At 39.8% G+C, this 18,754-nt stretch overlaps 10 protein-coding genes across 10 annotated transcripts; 5 read left to right on the top strand and 5 right to left on the bottom strand. All coding sequences in view use genetic code 12, as the record gives it.

The window, feature by feature from the left end:
- Positions 1 to 388: 388 nt before the first annotated feature.
- Positions 389 to 1,366, bottom strand: PICST_32319 (predicted protein; the record flags this gene model as incomplete). Its single annotated transcript, XM_001384877.1, has 1 exon — positions 389 to 1,366. The coding sequence occupies one exon, from the start codon at positions 1,364 to 1,366 to the stop codon at positions 389 to 391; it is 978 nt and encodes a 325-aa protein (XP_001384914.2).
- A 902-nt stretch (positions 1,367 to 2,268) lies between these two features.
- Positions 2,269 to 4,677, top strand: PICST_89936 (predicted protein; the record flags this gene model as incomplete). The annotated part of the gene is made up of 1 exon (XM_001385204.1): positions 2,269 to 4,677. One exon carries the CDS (start codon positions 2,296 to 2,298, stop codon positions 4,675 to 4,677), a length of 2,382 nt encoding a protein of 793 aa, XP_001385241.2.
- Positions 4,678 to 5,029: 352 nt separating this feature from the next.
- PICST_60825 (predicted protein) lies at positions 5,030 to 5,368 on the top strand (the record flags this gene model as incomplete). Its single annotated transcript, XM_001385203.1, has 1 exon — positions 5,030 to 5,368. A coding segment is annotated over one exon (339 nt), but the record flags the coding sequence as incomplete, so codon positions are not given.
- A 205-nt stretch (positions 5,369 to 5,573) lies between these two features.
- On the bottom strand, positions 5,574 to 7,763 carry MCM5 (DNA replication licensing factor, MCM5 component; the record flags this gene model as incomplete). Its single annotated transcript, XM_001384876.1, has 1 exon — positions 5,574 to 7,763. The coding sequence occupies one exon, from the start codon at positions 7,761 to 7,763 to the stop codon at positions 5,574 to 5,576; it is 2,190 nt and encodes a 729-aa protein (XP_001384913.2).
- Positions 7,764 to 8,617: 854 nt separating this feature from the next.
- PICST_60261 (predicted protein) lies at positions 8,618 to 9,088 on the top strand (the record flags this gene model as incomplete). Its single annotated transcript, XM_001385202.1, has 1 exon — positions 8,618 to 9,088. A coding segment is annotated over one exon (471 nt), but the record flags the coding sequence as incomplete, so codon positions are not given.
- A 307-nt stretch (positions 9,089 to 9,395) lies between these two features.
- Positions 9,396 to 10,559, top strand: PICST_32316 (predicted protein; the record flags this gene model as incomplete). The annotated part of the gene is made up of 1 exon (XM_001385201.1): positions 9,396 to 10,559. A coding segment is annotated over one exon (1,164 nt), but the record flags the coding sequence as incomplete, so codon positions are not given.
- Positions 10,560 to 10,663: 104 nt separating this feature from the next.
- Positions 10,664 to 11,911, bottom strand: PICST_32315 (predicted protein; the record flags this gene model as incomplete). The annotated part of the gene is made up of 1 exon (XM_001384875.1): positions 10,664 to 11,911. The coding sequence occupies one exon, from the start codon at positions 11,909 to 11,911 to the stop codon at positions 10,664 to 10,666; it is 1,248 nt and encodes a 415-aa protein (XP_001384912.2).
- A 437-nt stretch (positions 11,912 to 12,348) lies between these two features.
- ATP14 (F1F0-ATPase complex, subunit h) lies at positions 12,349 to 13,135 on the bottom strand (the record flags this gene model as incomplete). The annotated part of the gene is made up of 2 exons (XM_001384874.1): positions 12,349 to 12,654; positions 13,118 to 13,135. 2 exons carry the CDS (start codon positions 13,133 to 13,135, stop codon positions 12,349 to 12,351), a joined length of 324 nt encoding a protein of 107 aa, XP_001384911.1.
- Positions 13,136 to 13,558: 423 nt separating this feature from the next.
- On the top strand, positions 13,559 to 13,993 carry PICST_32313 (predicted protein; the record flags this gene model as incomplete). Its single annotated transcript, XM_001385200.1, has 1 exon — positions 13,559 to 13,993. One exon carries the CDS (start codon positions 13,559 to 13,561, stop codon positions 13,991 to 13,993), a length of 435 nt encoding a protein of 144 aa, XP_001385237.1.
- A 215-nt stretch (positions 13,994 to 14,208) lies between these two features.
- Positions 14,209 to 15,051, bottom strand: PICST_84260 (predicted protein). The gene has a single exon (XM_001384873.1). The coding sequence runs from the start codon at positions 14,995 to 14,997 to the stop codon at positions 14,353 to 14,355; it is 645 nt and encodes a 214-aa protein (XP_001384910.1). The 5' UTR covers positions 14,998 to 15,051; the 3' UTR covers positions 14,209 to 14,352.
- Positions 15,052 to 18,754: the final 3,703 nt, after the last annotated feature.

The raw sequence follows: 18,754 nt of genomic DNA, 5'->3' as shown, positions 1-18,754 counted from the left end.
ATGAAAATTTGTTGTTTGGTCACATTACCTGTTCAACTATGTTTTCTATCCAATTTAGCTCAATTAATAGGATAAATGTATACATATTTCGGTTTGCACGAACTGACTTCAGTAAGTTAACACTTTCATTCATCAATAGAGAAACTTACCATTCCTATAGCAACTCACAACTTTATCAGACTTTCCAGGTTGAATTAAGAATACGTTGCATCACAATAATCGTCTTTTTTTGCAACCGGTCACGTGAAAATGTACAATTCTATATACTGTAGTCTTACGAAGCTTTACTGACATTGGGGAGCTACTAGATCGTCCAACGATAATGTAATTCTCCACAAGCACTAGATTATGCTAAATTCATTATGCAATTAAGTAAACTCTATTTAGTTTAGTAGTCAATTGGGTTTCGTATACGGATTCCACTGATGTAGTATATGATCTCAACGTCGTCAGAATCATCAAGTAAACAATGCAAAATACAATCTCTAGATGTAATCACAAGAACTACTGTTTTGCACAGTGCTACGATCTTGGATGCCATCTGCCAGTCTTTCAACCGGACAGTGATTTCCTTGTCTTCGGATTCATCATTGTCGTCTACGACATCTGAGTTAGTGGTATTTCTAAGCACTGACATTCTTAAGGATTCTCCATCCATACTTGCTAGATTAGGTCTTTGTACATTAAGCTTGTCGTTCCAGCTGATTGTTACTCGATACTTTCCTTCTTCCTCTAGTACAAACCCGAGAAACCCACTTTGCCGTCTACTTGCCTTTATGGTGATAATTTCGTTGTTTGTTGTTTTCTTGAATTTGTCCATTCTCTTATAAATAGACACGAACTCATTTGGTAGTTTCATAATGAGTTGCACATCATTAAGTTCTGGCTCTTTTAATAGCATCATATCGTGGGTATTCTTCAAGATTTTTACCGGGATCCGAAAAGTATGGTTGATAGTATTTGAGTTGGCGTTGACATTAGCATAGAACAATGCCAACGATGCCGTTCTACCGTTACCCGTGTTAGTGCCCAGGCCACCTGAAGAATCCTTTCTTTGAAGTCTGATATTCAATCCATCACTATTGGCTCTGTCGAAATTTCTAAGAGTTTGAAGAAGCAATTCCAAGTTGATTTCCAACAGAATAGTGTCATCGCGAAGACTCAGAATTTCTATCTGGTCAAAGATGCTACTGATTTTGAGATTACACCATACTTGAGGTTCTTGGGTTACTGATTGGCCATTGACCAGTATTATATATAACTTTTCAGGACAGAAACGAAGAACAATAAACTTTCGAAGTGGGTTGACGAGAGAAAGTGTTGATTTGAGTGTTTCTGTATTCTGTGTTCGTAGCTTGAGTTTCATTGTGTATTAAGTGATAAATGCAATTGAATGTTTGGAAGAAATAAATGTGAAATCGGAAGTGTTGTTACAGATGCAATGGATATACGTCTATGGTATGTATAAGATGGCAGGCGTTGTGATGTGAACATTCAACAATCATGAAGGAGGTATGATCCTAGGACTTATGTATTACCAGTTTGACGTTATTGAACGAATGAGAAACAGAAGGATTTCGAATGAGAAGAAAGATTCAATTAAGACCAGCGATTACTCTTATTAGACTTACGAGTGGTTAGTGATATTAGCTTGCACGCGTAATGAGATTCTCGCTAAATTTCGTGCGAGATCTTCAATATAAAGTACGTGAGATATGGGCTCAGGATTCTTGGTACCACCGTTCTTTGGTGTTGAATATATTCCCAGTAAACGTATATCGTCAGTCTTGGTAGTATTTCACAGCCAAAGGGTATTGACTGCAAAATCCCCACACTAACAGCTTGAGTACTGTAATGGTGGTGGTGCAACTGTCGCGGTAGGAGACTCGGAATTTTTCTCATGAGTGAGAACTTGTCGTGTGCTGGCGACGATTGGGGCTATTTCTAGGGCGACGGCTAGAAACAGCTAGGGCTAAGTGACAGGGCTACATTGGGACACAATGAGCCTGAGAACCGGAAGTAGTGAAATTATCGAAGATGGTGAATAATTTATGGAATTACTTATTCTTTCACCTGAGAAGTACTTACCTTTAAAATTCAGATCACAAGAGTGAACGCAAAGAAAATGATGCAAAATGTCGCATTGCAACCCATCTAACTAAATCAAACTCTCACATTAGACGACATTATTTCTTCAATGCGACATGAAAAACTCCTACTGTATCATTCTATTTGTTCTATTTCTAAGTTCTCTAATACGAAACACAAGACCCTCTTAATCATCTTTTCGCTGCAATGAATACAGAGAATCAGGATCAAGATGAATCCGAGAGCTTCAAGTTCTTTGGGCTTGGTGGATGTAATGAAGTGGGTCGTTCGTGTCACATAATTGAGTACAAGAATAAAGTGATTATGCTAGATGCTGGGGTCCATCCAGCACTCACAGGACATTCCTCTTTTCCATTTTATGACGAATACGATTTATCAAAGGTAGACATTTTGCTCATTAGTCATTTTCACTTGGACCATGCTGCTTCATTGCCTTATGTGATGCAACATACTACTTTTAAAGGTAGAGTATTCATGACCCACGCAACCAAGGCTATCTACAGATGGCTTCTTCAGGATTTCGTTAGAGTGACGTCTATCGGAGCGGGTTCACGTGCTGAAGGATCAGACGAGACGTCAACCAATTTGTATACGGACGATGATATCATTTCGTCATTCGACAGAATCGAAACTATAGACTACCATTCCACTATGGAAATAGACGGTATAAGATTCACAGCGTACCATGCTGGACATGTTTTGGGTGCGTGTATGTATTTTGTTGAAATTGGTGGTCTCAAAGTTCTATTCACAGGTGACTACTCCCGTGAAGAAAACAGACATTTACATGCTGCTGAAGTGCCTCCTACCAGACCCGATATCCTTATAACGGAATCAACTTTTGGAACTGGTACATTAGAACCAAAGGCCGATTTGGAGAAGAGATTGGTCCAGAATATACATGCCACACTCACCAAGGGTGGACGAGTCTTGATGCCTGTATTCTCGCTTGGTAATGCTCAAGAGTTACTATTGATCTTGGACGAGTACTGGGAAAAAAACGAAGACCTTCAGAACATAAGCGTATTCTTTGCCTCTAAATTAGCAAGGAAGTGTATGGCTGTCTATCAAACATATACCAGTATCATGAACGACAATATCAGACTCTCGTCGAGAATTGGGCAGAAGTCTAGTCCCTTTGATTTCAAATATATTAAGTCAATCAAGGATTTAGGGAAGTTTCTGGACATGGGTCCGTCTGTTGTCGTAGCATCTCCAGGGATGTTGCAAGCAGGTGTTTCCAGGCAATTGTTAGAGAAATGGGCTCCCGATCCCAAAAACTTGGTTGTAATGACTGGTTATTCTGTAGAAGGTACCATGGCCAAAGATTTGTTGAATGAACCACATACCATCAAGTCGGCAGTAAACCCTGATATCACAATTCCAAGAAGAATAAACGTCAGCGAGATTTCATTCGCTGCTCACGTCGATTTCCAGCAGAATTCAGAATTCATAGAAAAAGTTGCTCCTCTGAAGATCATCTTGGTTCACGGCGACTCTGTTCCTATGGGTAGATTGAAGTCTGCATTGTTGAGTAAGTATTCTGCTAGAAAGGGAACTGAGCAAGAAGTTAAAGTATTTAATCCTAAGAACTGTGAGCCGCTCAAGATCCCCATTAAGGGACTTAGGGTTGCAGCTCGGGTGCTAGGTACGCTTGCAGAAGAGCAATTACACTTGTTGAAGGCCGAAATCGAAAACAAAGTAGCAGAAAGCAATTTGAAGATAGAAGAACTTGATGACGAAGAAAATGAAAAAATGGAAATAGGACAGCCTAAGGAAGAAGGCAAAGAAGATGACAGCAAGGTCAAAGAAGGTGAAGATACGAAGACGGAAAATGAGGATCCCGATGCGTTCAAGACAGGACAATTGATGTCTGGTGTATTGGTATCTATGGATTTCGACTTGGATCTTTTACAGCTACAGGATTTACACGAATACACTCAATTATCTACGTCTATAGTCAAGTCGAAGATGTCATTAAAGATCAACGCCGACATCACATTGATGAAATGGCACTTGGAACAGATGTTTGGGTTTATCAATATTGTCAATGATGATGAAGATGAATGGGAATGTATAATTATGGATATGATAGATCTCTTGGTGGACAGATCCAAGACGGATAGTTTGTACATTACTTTGGAATGGATTAACGACAATTTGATGTCCGATTCGATGGCAGACAGTGTCATTGCAATCTTGTATTCCATTGATTCCTCTCCAGCATCTGTCAAGTTGTCCTCTCGTTCACATAATCATAACCACGACAATATTGAAAAGGAGTCTACTCCACCAACGAAGAAGAGTGCTCACGCAAACTCCGAAATATCCAGTAGAATTCACCGTATTTCATCATTGTTAAAAGCCCAGTTTGGTGACTCGTTGAACAATTTAGAAGACAACAAGGCTGTTATCACAATCGGTAAAAACGAAGCCAAGATAAACTATCTCGATTTGACTGTCGATTGTGGGTCAAGAGTGTTGAGAGACCGTATAGAAAATATCATCAAGAGAGGTTGTGGCCTCGCAGCTCCATTGAGTCAATACCAAGAAGTGTATAAAATATGATGTTTATATATAGATAGAATTACCGCAATGTATCATATATTATATCCTTTACATCCTTCATAGCTATTTTGGATATAATAGGAAAAATGACAGGGGAGGTCATGTAGTAACTAGTAGAACTTGCGAATTTTGCACCCATTTTATTCTAGTGCTGTATCAGCTCAGTCACGTGCAACAAACTCGATTTTCAAGTATTTCTTCAAGCAACCAGGAGAAGGTCTAGAATGAAGAGTAAATTATTGTTCCAATATATTTTAAATACAATTAACAACAATGAGGTATGTTGAGCCACGATTATATATATAATGATTTTCAATCTTACCTACGTATTTTCAGCTTTTACTAACAAATATTTAGTGAACTTATTGATCGTCCTCGTTCTGAGTTGACAGAACTCGAACTTCAAAAGTTAGAAGAGTTCGAATTTGCCCATGGACCCATGTCACTTATCCAGAATGCTGTTAATAACAACACACCCATAGTGATTTCATGTCGTAATAACCACAAGTTGATAGGCAAAGTGCGTGCTTTCGACAGACACTGTAATCTCATTTTAGAAAATGTCAAAGAGCTTTGGACGGAGACATCCAAGAACAACAAGGGCAAGGCTACTAAGTCAATCTCGAGAGAAAGATTCATTTCCAAATTGTTTTTAAGAGGAGATTCTATTGTGATCATATTGAAGGCATGAGGCGATCACACATGTCATAAAAGTCATCATTGTATATTAAAAAGCCTTTGGCTATGTATAATACCGTTCTGTAACTAATACATATAAACACTATTTACAACTTATCCATATGCCATAATTTGTATGTCAAACAAATCTACAATGTACTGTTCAGTCTTATCAAGCCTTTATTATATATAAACTACAGAAGCAGAAATGAATACTATTATACACCAACACGCAAGATGTTCTTCCCCTGGTGTCTCAATCTGATGACCTCGTGTCTCTCCAAGATGTAGAGTGCCTTGTCTAATGCAGCAGGAGTTGCCCTACCTGAATCCACAAATTCTTTTCTTAAGGTGTTGTAAGCTGTGGACCAACCAATGGGTAATCTTCTTCTCAACTCGTGTTCTACCTTCTTAATCTCTGCGTTTAGGGTAGCATCACCAGAGCCACCACTAGCGATACCTTGATCTACGGCATCCATGGTAGATGCTGTGAATAGTCTAATTGCTTCTTCTACATGTTCTTCGGTGGCTACTGGAGACAAAGTCAACTTGGCCAAAGATTCAGTGATACGGATAATAGCTTCCAATTGTCTGACAGTGATAGGAATAGACGATCTTTCGTTCATATCGGCTTCGTTGATTTGTAATCTTCTTCTAATGGACACAAAATGAGACGACAATCTTTCCGAAGCATCAGGACTCAATCGTGGTGCACATCTCAACTTGGCATACTGGATATATCTCTTCATAGTTTCGATAGGAATTTCACCTTCTTGGTTCTGTTCTTGTATCTTTCCACCGGTGTGGACATTCATAACGTGCTTGGCGATGGACATATCTCTCAGCTCGTTGTGATCATCTTTGATGATGAAAATCATATCAAATCTCGACAAGATGGTAGTTTGGAAGTCGATGTTTTCGCCAGGACTCTTGAATTCATCGTATCTACCAAAGACTGGATTAGCAGCTGCAAGTACAGAGGTTCTCGAGTTTAAGATTGTAGTAATACCAGCTTTGGCGATAGAGATGGTTTGTTGTTCCATAGCTTCGTGGATAGCTACTCTGTCTTCATCTCTCATCTTGTCGAACTCATCAATACACACAACACCTCCATCGGCTAAAACCATAGCACCACCTTCCAAATAGAAATCTCTGGTCTGGGGGTCCCTTTGAACGGAAGCAGTCAAACCAGCTGCAGAAGAACCCTTACCCGAAGTGTAGACAGAAATAGGCGAGATCTTTTCTACAAACTTCAACAATTGCGACTTGGCTGTACCTGGATCACCAAGAAGTAAGAGATTGATGTCTCCTCTTAATCTCATTCCGTCTGGCAAGATCTTCTTGGAACCACCCATAAGTAAACAGGTGATAGCCTTCTTAATGTCTTCGTTACCATAAATAGATGGAGCGATAGACTTAGAGAAAACGTCGTACAAGTTGGGCAACCTCGATAACTTAATGAATTCTTCTTCTTCTTCTTCGCTGAACGTAATTCCCTGCCCATTGACTCCGCTATCGACATCAGTCTGGATTCCAAGGACTTTTAAATATGGATTACGGATAGCCACGTTGTTTACGCTTCCTTGAGACCTTTGTTTGGCTTGGAAGATCGAGTAGATACCGACAATAGTGACTCTAGTACCTGGTACAACTTGATTAGCCATGTATCTATCAGCCTGAAGAAGAATGTGTCTGGGCATTTCACCCACAGGTACCATATCAGGTGACTCTTGCAACTTCAACACCTGCTGGTCGATGAAGCTCGATTTGTCGTGAACAATGACATAAGGATCTGGTGGACATTTTTCCTGTGAACCACTCTCGTCGAAATTGTGAGCCCCTTGGCATTTAGGTGGTAAGTTGAGCTGTCCAAAGCCAGATTTGACCTTGATCTTCATCGTATGCTTACAAGCTCTACAAATAAGTTGAACTTGAAGGGCACGCGAGGACAACACAGAGGCAGATATGACAATTCCGCTGACTCTAACGATCTTAGAGATGTGTTCTGAGTCCAAGTTTCTGATGGATGTTTTACTAGCATTCGAATACAAAATCAACTGACAGTTGGGGAAATCGACAGGGACTTCTTCATTGGACAAGTAGGTGATTCTCTTAGCGATATCGGTGATGGCGCTTTCAAAGAGCGGAATCATTTCCGCAGGGTCATCTGTCAACTTCTTATTCAACACTTCGTTGAAGTTGATGAGATGTTCAGAGTTGACTTTAAGGAAGTAGTTCTTGATGAGCAAGTTTTCACGCAATTGGTCTCTGTAGACAAAATGGGAGTCAAGGCGGAATTCAAGAATGAACGAACGGAACGCTTTGGTAACCTCATTGAAGGAGTTGTCCTGAGGCTGTTCGCCTGGAAGGACTTGTGTACCATAGACTTCACCTCTTTCAAAAGACATGGCTACTGTTGCGAAACTAAAGTGTGAAAGTGGGTGATGATTCGCAAGGTTTTGGAGATTGAACACTAGAATGCAAATCTAGACGAAACTTATTTAGTAGAAAAGTCAGTAATGGAAAGAGAACAGGAAATACAACTATGGATAAGAAAGACGAAATCAAATCGTTACCCGTCACAAAAATGAAAGCTGTAGTGAAAAATTCAATTAATATACCCGATTGGGTTAAATTGCATGTTGGATAATTGAACGCGTCGAACCTGTAAAAGCATCTACAGTTCCACGACATGTTCATTTACCACTGATTATAACATAGTCAAAGACTATAAGATAACTAATACAGTGTTGTATTTGGCGAGATTTATTGATAATTATGGAAATTCACAATTCAAGAAAGTAAAATTGATTGTCGAGGGCGGAACTGTGTGAATTGTGGTCAAAGCAGTCTAAGTTTAATTCAAATTTCTAATAACGAGTGCCAATATGAAAATGTGAAATGTGAATTAGAATTCAGAATTCAGAATTGGATACAGACCTAAGTTCTCAAGTCAGTCTACGATGCTTCCTGATTTAATCACTCTATGGTGGTTTCACACTTCGAATCTTTCAACTTGTTTTAAATGTCGCATTGCATCTTATTGATCGCAGCGACATTCTTTTCAGAAAGTTGGTATTACTACAATGGCTTCTCGAACTTCTCAAACGTAGTAGTCACCATTCCTCTCCTCTCCGTAGTCATCACTAATGGGATGTTTTCTCTAAGAGCTGGGAATCTATCCAGAATCAACTGTTTATACATAAACAGACTTGTCTGCTCCAAGTTTCAGATTTTTCAGTTTTCCTCTTTCACAAGACTTTGGGCTATACCGAAGAGAAATAAATTACCTCCTCGACCCAAATGGCTCATAAAGGAAGAAGAGCTAGACGAGAAGTTCTTGAAAGGAGGAAGGGGTCCTGGAGGTCAGAAAATCAACAAAAGTAATAGCAAGGTGCAATTAACACACTTACCCACGGGCATAGTTGTAACATGTCAGTATTCCAGATCACAGGAACTGAACAGAAAACGAGCTCGAGAAATATTGGCTCTTAAACTAGACGATTTGAACAATCCTGAAACCAGTAGGAATGCTGTAGTGAACGACAGAAAGACAAAGGTTAAGCAAAGCAAGTCCAAGAAAGCAAACAGAAAATATACGAAACTCGATGCGGAAAGGGAAGAAATCAAACGGCAAGAGGAAGAAGAGCTAGCGGCGGTGGTAGACGTAGAAGAAGAGTTTGAAAGCTTTTTGAAGAATGCTACTATAGAAATAGAGGAAAAAAAGACATAATGATTTCGGAGATGCTCTGGATCACTAATGCATATGAAATTACGACTTTGTATATAATAGATCATGACCATTCAAATATATATTGTAGTGGCTTCAATTGTTTCAATTGCTTAAATTGTATTGGTTTTGCATTTATCCTCCACTTTGGGTGGGTGAGTTTCTCAAAATCTACTCTTCTTTTTTTCAGCATTTATTAAATCGATCAATTTTTCGCAGCCACTTTTGCAACATCTATTTTTCCTTCCATGCTTATATTACACGTCAAAATTGTTTTCTGCTTCACTTTGACACAAACACTGTATCCATAATGTCTATAAGCAATACAGCAGTTATTGGCGTATTCATTACCATCTTTGGATTAATGATTCTTCTCAGTGTGACCCTCTTTGCCACTATCACTTGTTGCTGCTATGCCTACGTCGAGGAAAATGATAAAAACACTCCAGGAAGATTGAAATTTGGACTAATGTCTCCTTTAAGAACAGCACCTTCTAGATTCGGCGGCATCCATGCCAATCAGGTCATTTCTGGTCCAGTAGATCTTGAAAATCAGCTCCATCAAGTCAAAAGCTACAACGCTCCCAATAATACACGTATTTCTCCCTTGTCTTCGCAGATTGTCCTTAATAGCTTTCCCATTTCCAATGCCAACCAGAACAAAAGTCATTCCAATCACAACACCAACACTTCCAAAGACAACATTCAGCACTGTAATACGCTGGAATACGAAAGTGCAGTTGAAAAGTTTGACAACATGACTGAGGGGTTGTTTGACGATCTCAAACAGAACCCAAATCTAAGAAGGGCTCATCTGGAAACTATTGCAAGACGTATGTCGTTCATTCATTACAAGAGAGATGGTTCCAACAACATCCAAACTGTTCTTGCGCGTCCATCCGAAAAGAAACAGAATTATATTTCTGACCAATACGACTCGTTTTCCAGAACGTTGATGCTTCAGAGTTTGATCCAGGACTCGGTGAACAACGACGAAAGAGCCATTAAAGAAGTGCGCGATCCATTTCTGCACCATCTTGTTTCAGTAGGAGGAATTGTCGTCGTAGTCAAACCGTTTCAAGGCAGAGAAGAGTACGAATTCAAGTACTTACAGCCCGGAGATTTGTTACGGATCGTAAAGTTTTACGTAAGACAAGACTCCGATCAGGTTTCTGTAAAATCCTTGAGTATGATGAAGAGAGAAAACGACAACAACATCAGTCACGAAGAACTTATCAATTCAAATAAGGATTCTGTCTCGGGAGAAGTGACTCTTGATGGATATAAACTACACGATGAGGAAATCTTTGTTGATAAATCTGATCCCAACTATGGCAAGATTTATTGTACGGGAATAATCCTCAACACTTTTTTGGAATACAACAGTGAGACTAGTGATTTGTCACTAAGAGTCAAAAAGATTACTTCTCGAACTACTTCCGATTATGATCTTCTTAAGGATTTCCCCTTGAATGTAGTCACTTTGGAAACAACCGTACTCCGAAGCATGCACAATGCCCCACCTACCAATGAAACCATCTGATTAAAAGATAAAGTTGCTAGATTGTCCTAGATTACCTATTTATTCTCCTGTTCAATATGTTTTTGATGTATGTTTCGCCAATTTTCGGCTGTTTTCAATGCATCCTTCCAGTTTCTTGTCATAATATCTAAGTCCTTTTCTAGTTGTTTACTTCTGGTGTTATCTCTGTCTGGCGAAAATGTCGTAGAAGAATTTCCCAAGACGAAGACTAGATTCGTCAAGTTATGATATAATTTGTATATGTTGTTCAATATAGGCTTGGAGAGAACATCGAAAGATTCTAGTTCGTCTAGGTATCTCTGGATTACCCCAGGTTCTACTTTAGAAATAGACTGGAGATCGATTATATCTGATGGATTCGGTATAACAACCGCAGATATGTCTCGCAACTTAACGTCAGAGAGCTGATTGTTAAACTCGTAGTAGTATTCATTGATGGAATCAATTAATCGTGAAAACTTGTAATTTTCAGAAGCAAGGCTGTCTATCACAGAAGTGAAATTTGAAGACAATTCAACATGTTCCAGATTTAGAATCTGTTGAGTTATAGGCGAATTCACAATATTAGTGGATGTGTTCGTGTTATCTATTATGGGATTATTGTTGTATATTATATTGGCATTGATAGTGGCTGAATCATCATTGTTTGCACCAACATGTCCATTGGAAGAAGACGGTATTCCGTAAACTAGAGTCGATGAAAGATTTCTCTTTTCCAAAAGTTTGTTTTTCAATTCGCTGATCTCAAGCGTCTTCTTTTTTAATTCGACTCTATACTTCGTCTTTATATCTCCAGCCCAATTCCTGAGCTTATTTAGGTCTTGTGCCTGGATCTTATTGTGTCGACTCAAGTCTGTGATACGTTTGTTCAACTCGTTTTGGTCAAAATGAACCAATTTGTCCACCTTATTCTCTGACTGCGCCAATTGTGTTTCAAGCAACAGTATTCGACTTTTTAAACTCTCTATAGTGGCATCTTTCTGATGAATAGTCTGGTTGGACAATTTCTGCTGCCCACGATTTCTGTCTAATGCTACGAGTAAAGAATGAATAATGTTGATAGTTGCTCTGTCGTTTTCATACAACTTCTCTGTGACTTTGAGCTCATTAATTTTGGGAACTTCTTCGTTGTCCAATACTTGATCTCGTATAAGATCATCCCAGTCTATAGTTGTGAACTGGATCTTCTGATCAGTGTATGCACGTGACAACAACATAGAATTGATGAGATCAGAAGCATGGCGGATCGGTTCCGTGTCTAAGTAGGCTGCTCCTAAGGACATGCTAAAGGTGGGATATGTAAATAAGTGAAAGAGCTGGTTCTGATAGAAAGTACAAATAGTTGCTAATTTCTAGAAGATCAAAACAAAAACAAAAAATGTCGCGAGACATCTGCGACATGTCAACCATGTATGTCAGAACCTGAAAAGTTCATTGTAGCGATTGAATGAATATCTGAACAATTTGTAATCACCATACATTTATACCCAGTCTATGCTTTTCATGTAAATATCCTACTGTATCTGCTAAAAGTAATAATTTTTCAATATTTTATTGTGCTTGTGCTGAAAAAAATATAAATAGAGAGAAATATAGATTCTTCTTACCTATGGGTTAGAAGGACTAGCCTCACAGCTGGCCCCATGTTCTGAGAAATGTACTTTTATAACGTTCATCTACTCTTTCAAATGAATATCTAGGGATACAGTATTCCTAGAGCTTAGTGGTGTTCTTCGGTCTCTTCTTCGAAAACGAACCAGTCTTCTTCAACAGGAGCAGCACCAGAAGAGGATGGCACAGCGGCAGTTTCCACTTCGGAAGTTTCGTATGCATTCAAGGCTTCAGCACTGATTTCAGAAGATGGCACAGCAGGCTTAGCTGGCAATTGGAAAGCTTGCACGGCACCTTCGAGGTCCTTGGCAGAGAGAGCAACAGGCTTGAAGGCTTTGATTTGTTGAATGTATAAATCAGCAATGGCGCTGCTTCTTCTTGGAGTAACAGAGAACAATCTCTTAGATGACAAACGCTAGAATAGTTAGTATCGATAGAAATGTATTGATTATCCAGTAGGTTGAAAAAGAGAATTTAAATTAATCAATTCGCGGTTCGTTTTTCAAGAATAGGTTTCAGGCTCTTCTTGGTTGAATTTGATTTGTTGTCTGTTCTGAGAAGCCTTGAAATGGTATCATTCCAGCTAACGTTGCAATCATTGTCGAAAATTTTGGTAGAATTTTAACAATTACATATTGGAAATGCTATGGCTATGCCTCTGGAACGTTTCTTTGAGTAAATCAGCCAATTATCATTCCCACATTTCATATATCTTGCTTGTCCCATTTTTTTCTATGGCTGTTGTCTGTTTCTCTCAAATCGTGGACAACAGTGTCTCCTAAATCTCAATTGAATATTCACAACTTCACTTCTTATGGTCTACTGAAAAAAGATTCCAGATCACATGGAAACCCGGTTCTTTCTTGTGTTATACTTACAATAACTGGTCTAAACATGGCTGCTGCGTATGAGGATGATGCTGGATTGAATACCGTCTTTCGTCTTGCTATTAAACCAGTTGAATACTTTGTTAAAGATTCAGTGTTTTCCAAATTTTTCTCACCGATTATCGGGGTCGTGTATGGCGGCAACTTTTGTTAACTATGCAAAGACTAGGAAATCTAATTGGCTAATGGAACTGCGACTCAGACGGATGAAAATTTTAATCATGTGATGTAGATCATCTGATATTAATCATATGTGCTTCCTTCAAGTGAAGAGTATACTTGAAAAGTTCAGCCTAACTCCAGTTTGAAGAAATCAATCAAAGCTCTACTCTCATATTCTAAAGTGTCAGCCTATTTCAATATCCTGGCACTACTTTAAACATACTAAGGTATATTATCCTTTTCGTTCTGTCTAACTTTTTTCATATCAAAATGCCCAAGTACTACTGTGATTACTGTAATTCGTACTTGACTCACGATACCATGAGCGTGAGAAAGTCTCATTTAATCGGTAGAAACCACATCAAATACTATTGTACATACTACGAAACAAAGGCCAAGGAAACGGGAATATGGAATCCTGACGATTTGGTGTATGAAGTCACGTTTGAGACCCTTAACCGTGCTGCTCCTGGAAGTGCACCTATACGAAGAAAGCATTACGATCACGATCATGTGGATGTTTCGTACAAGACTGAAGAAACCGATGGTAAGGACTCGGAAATAGACGCTAAATATAGAGAGGAATCAGCATTGAAATTGCCTCCTCCTCCAAACTTGACAGGGTTCCCAAATCCGCCACCTTCTATATTTCATTACACAGAAGAGTATAAGAAAGCAATTGCCAAGTACAAAGAGCAATCATGAATTATGATATGAAAGCTAATAATGTTCATCACAACCAATATATGGATTATTAATTTCCAGAGCCTGTATTGCTATCATTAACCCATAGATATCCTTTCTTCTTATAGATACCTAGCATTTTACTTCAGTCTGTATTACTAGCCAATTAAATAAACGACAGCCGTTCACATAAATGACAAGTTCTATATTTTAGAAAACACTATAAAATACTATATGATTATATACCAAATTTCTCGTCATAGATACTTGACTGTCCAAAAGCAGATAGTCAATCGTCTAGAACGATGAGCTGTGCATCTGTCTATTGGACAAGATGACTAAACAAAGCCTCTAACACAAACAGTAGTCGATAACACTGCTTACAAGTCGGCGTCGTCTTCATCAGGCAATGGCAAGGCAGTGGCCTGTTCCATTTCCTGCTGGTATTTTTGCATCAAGTCGGCATCGACTTGAACTTCTGGAGGAGCCAAGGCTGGGGAGGCAACGAATTCCAACTGAGGGTTACCGACCAACTTTCTAGCCAACCACAAGAATGGCTTTTCGAAGTTGTAGTTGGACTTGGCAGAGATATCGTAGTATTGCAAGTTCTTCTTTCTGTGGAAGGTGATGGTCTTGGCCTTGACCTTACGTTCTTTGACGTCGACCTTGTTACCACACAACACGATTGGGATGTTTTCACACACTCTGACCAAGTCTCTGTGCCAGTTAGGAACGTTCTTGTAGGTGATTCTCGAGGTGACGTCGAACATGATGATACCACACTGACCATTGATGTAGTAACCGTCTCTCAAACCACCAAACTTTTCTTGTCCGGCAGTGTCCCAAACATCAAACTTCAATTCACCGAAGTTGGTGTGGAAGCCCAAAGGGTGGACTTCGACACCCAAGGTGGCAATGTATTTCTTTTCAAACTCACCTGTCAAGTGTCTCTTGACGAAGGTGGTCTTACCGGTACCACCGTCTCCAACCAATACTAATTTGAAAGTAGGAACTTCTTGAGCCATGATGGATTATGTAATGCGCTGAGTTTTCACTGATGAATTACGACCGTACAATCGTGTTCTAGCAATGGGTAAAAATCAACAACTGATGGATGTTTGGTAAGTCTCCTTTTGTTTTTTTCCAGATCTGATTTTTCCAATCAAAATTTTTTGGAAAGATGAGGGTCACGTGAACAATCATACAGTATTAGTCATGTGATGGGAGCTTTTGCTTACTCACTTCTGGATTTTCTGAGTTTCTTCAGTCTTTGTGGCTGCTGCATCCTTTTTTGCAGACTAATTAATACAAGTGGTGGTTTCTGGAGAGTCGGAAATGTGGAAAATGTAACCCATAGTTTTACTACTGTAGTGATTATTTCTGTACGCTAATATTTCCAGTAAGCATCTCATTTGTCAGTAAAAATATTGTTACTTTTTGATTTTGCAATCTAAACATTATAGATGTCAATATTACGACAAATACTTACGAAAGCTATCCAAAATACATCCAATTGATAAACCACTTCTCCCTCTATTAGTAACCTTATATCTGTCTGAGAATTCTTTTTGTTTCCCAATTCCTTTAATATAGATATATGATGGCGAAGCAAACACCACTGTTACCAGCCTTCTTATGTAGAGAGATAAACCACATGGTGCTCTAAAACAGTAGTGACCTAAACATTGTTTGGTTCAAATATACAAACACAGGTATTGTTGCTGTGTGCTCGGAATTTCTTTCGGAATCCCAAAATGTACCTCGATCGTTGGGCTTTGAATTCTGTCAACTTGGCCAGCAATTCCTCGTTGATTTTAGACTATATTCATTCGAATTTGTATCGTAAATTTAATCCGAGATACCGTGAATAATGTTTCAACTCTCTGATAATACTTCACGTTGTATTCAAAGTCAACATACAAAACGTCCATTCCGACTCCTCTTGCGGCAGTACAATAGCCATTGAAATTCTGTGGGTAGTACTCGGAATGCGTAACACTTTACCTAGCGTCCAGAGAATGATGTTCCATCAAACCATGGGAATTTCTTGATTCTGAATGTACTGCCAATGGTTATTGTCTGAACAGAAAATTAGATATTTATGTCATATATACAAGAAACATATACACCACTTCAGAGCTTATTCTAAACTGTGAGCCTTTTATGTATTTCGTAAAAGTAAATACACATATGTTTTCGAAAATGTTCCGACTCAAAGACCGACTACTTCGATTGCACTGAGATCGTGAAAACAATTAGCAGTAGTGGATTGGATTCTCCACCCGCGGTGGAGCAAAAGCAGATCTCAAAACAAATTTCATCTTGTTGCTCTACGGTGCAGATCAAACAATGGCATACAAACGTGAAATTTCCAGCGGTCGTAAAATGATCTTCGTAAGAGAAACAATGACTGGACGCAGAACTCCATGCTGTCTGATTTTACATAATTTCAAAGCTGAGCCAGTGAATGTTTTGAATTGTAACTAAATACCAGAACTAGGAGCAAGATCTAGAGGCACATTTGGATGTAGGATTTATAGTGGAAAGACATAGACGTCATGTTAAAATAATTCACATTTCACGCTCATAGAAATGCAGGGGAGTAGGCACAAATAGATGGACTCGAGAGGTGGAAGAAGCAAAACACCGGCATGGCTGGATATTTTCTGCAACGGCCATTCTCTTGCAGTTCTACTGACTGTGTTCGGTGGATTGCATTATATCTAAGGAAAGCATTTCATGGGGCGTAAGCCTCGATCTGGGAAGATGTCTATATTCGAGCTTTTGAGCTTTTGAGCTTTTGAGCTTTTCAGCTTTGCAGGGTAAGTCGAGCAAAATTTACTCGTATTTGAGCTTGGACTAGAGATGAAAATTGAGGTGTGACTGGATCGGTGTTCCAGACTCTGGATGTAGATGACAGAATTCTTCGACTGGGCCCAAGGTACAAGATTGGAATTGTCATGGCCCAAACGGTAAAATTCTAGTTCCACAGTATTACTGAAATGGGTAAAGAAATTGCAATGCAGGACGAGGTTTCTTAGAAGCTCAGGGTCCACCGAAAGAGGAATAGGAGGAAGAAAATACGGACGATTTACAGGTTAGAACCTACGGCACGTAGACTAACCGTGTTTAGAATAACCGTCAGATAGTTGTTGTATGGTGTGGGTCAATTTTTCCTTGGCCGGTTGCACACGCCGTTTGGCCCTTTAAGTGTAGAAATTAGAATTGCAAAATATTGATGAGAATCAGGACACCGCACCATGTGTGCAACCGATTCCGCGAATATTATGTGGAGCTATCTTAAAACCACCGCAAATAACTCCTGGCCACACGGAGAGAACTCGGGCTAGCAGCCAGACAGACGTTTCGTATTAAACCGTTTGCAATAGTGTCCTCATACGATTCGCTAAGCAGTCGCGAGCCTTACGACTGGCGCGAGCCTGGAGATCGTATTTGTGTGTAATTGTACGTTTTTCGGTAAGCCGCACGCATTTGGGGAGACTTCCCACAGCAGTACCTGAGCGCCAGAGAGCCATAGAAGACAGCCAGCCAAATTCGCTGGACGTATGGAGAGATGTCCAGAAGCAAGGAAGCCTGACGAAGACAGGCCCGTTGCACCATCAACCAGGATGGCGTTGGTCCGGAGACCTTTGTGTCACGAAGATGGCTGTTTCAGGGGTAGATGCGTTGCGATTGATTCGTCTTCCTTCTTCTGGTTATCTTCTTCATGGAACGCGTGAAAATTAAAATTAGATGGTGTAAGGAAACCAAACCTGCAATCCATGTACCGCTGCCTGCATGCGCTTTGGCCACAGATATTAGTCTTTTTAGAGAACAAAATAACCCTGGCGCCGAAAAGTCGCCAGTGGAGAGGAGAGATCTGGACGGGGAATTGAGGTAAACTGTAGAAATCGCACCCCGTGAAGGAGAACATGCAGTGGTGAATGTATAGAGAGACCAGATATAGACGGGGCCGTGTGGGCGAATGAACCTGGTGTGACACGGGAGTGGTTCAGCGCAGGTGGATTTGCGGACTGTTTCTAGATGATTTTGTTAGATGAGAATGGAAGCTGAAATCTCAGGACTGGCGGATTTGGCCCATTTCCCACCACTAAGGCCGATATTTTCCTGCGGTGTTGATCTAAGATGTTTCATGGTATTTTACCTGGGTATTTTTGATTATTTTTCAGGGTTTTTTCCAGGTTGTACTTTCTTTTTTTTTTTTTTCCACAAGAGATGGTGCTGCCGACACCTAAGTCGCACGCGCAATTGGGGTTCTCACCACATAAAATCATGCGGTTAAATAGCAGAGCTTGCGACATACGGAATGGCAGCAAGGTGGAAGCGTGCTGGATATATGGAGACGACGTCTGAAACAGAATGGCCAAGCAGGAAAAGCCAATTTAGCTGGCAAACAAAAAAAAATTGAAAAAATTTCCTGAAAGAAACACCGCTAAAATAATACACCTGATATTATCGTGCTGGAAACGCTTCCACCAACCCACGACCGGAGCGTCTAGTGACAGAAATGGTGTCGTTCTCGCGGTTGCAGCAAGAATTATTCGTAGCATAGCGTAGCGGAAGTACAGGGGTCCTTGTAGAACGACCAAAAATTTTTAACCACCCGGTATTAACATACTTAATATTGTTCCGAGGTGTTCGTAATAGATCTCCACGTATGCCACTTTGGACGAATGGCTAGACCTCGAAGGACCAGGGCCGATTAGACTGTAGTTTTGTTTCCTCGTCTTTGCAAAGTTCCGAATCCTCTTTGCACTTCTC

This window comes from Scheffersomyces stipitis, chromosome 5 (genome assembly GCF_000209165.1).
Source record: "Scheffersomyces stipitis CBS 6054 chromosome 5, complete sequence".
Lineage (NCBI taxonomy): Eukaryota > Fungi > Ascomycota > Pichiomycetes > Serinales > Debaryomycetaceae > Scheffersomyces > Scheffersomyces stipitis.
This window is presented reverse-complemented; position numbering and strand designations above follow the sequence as displayed.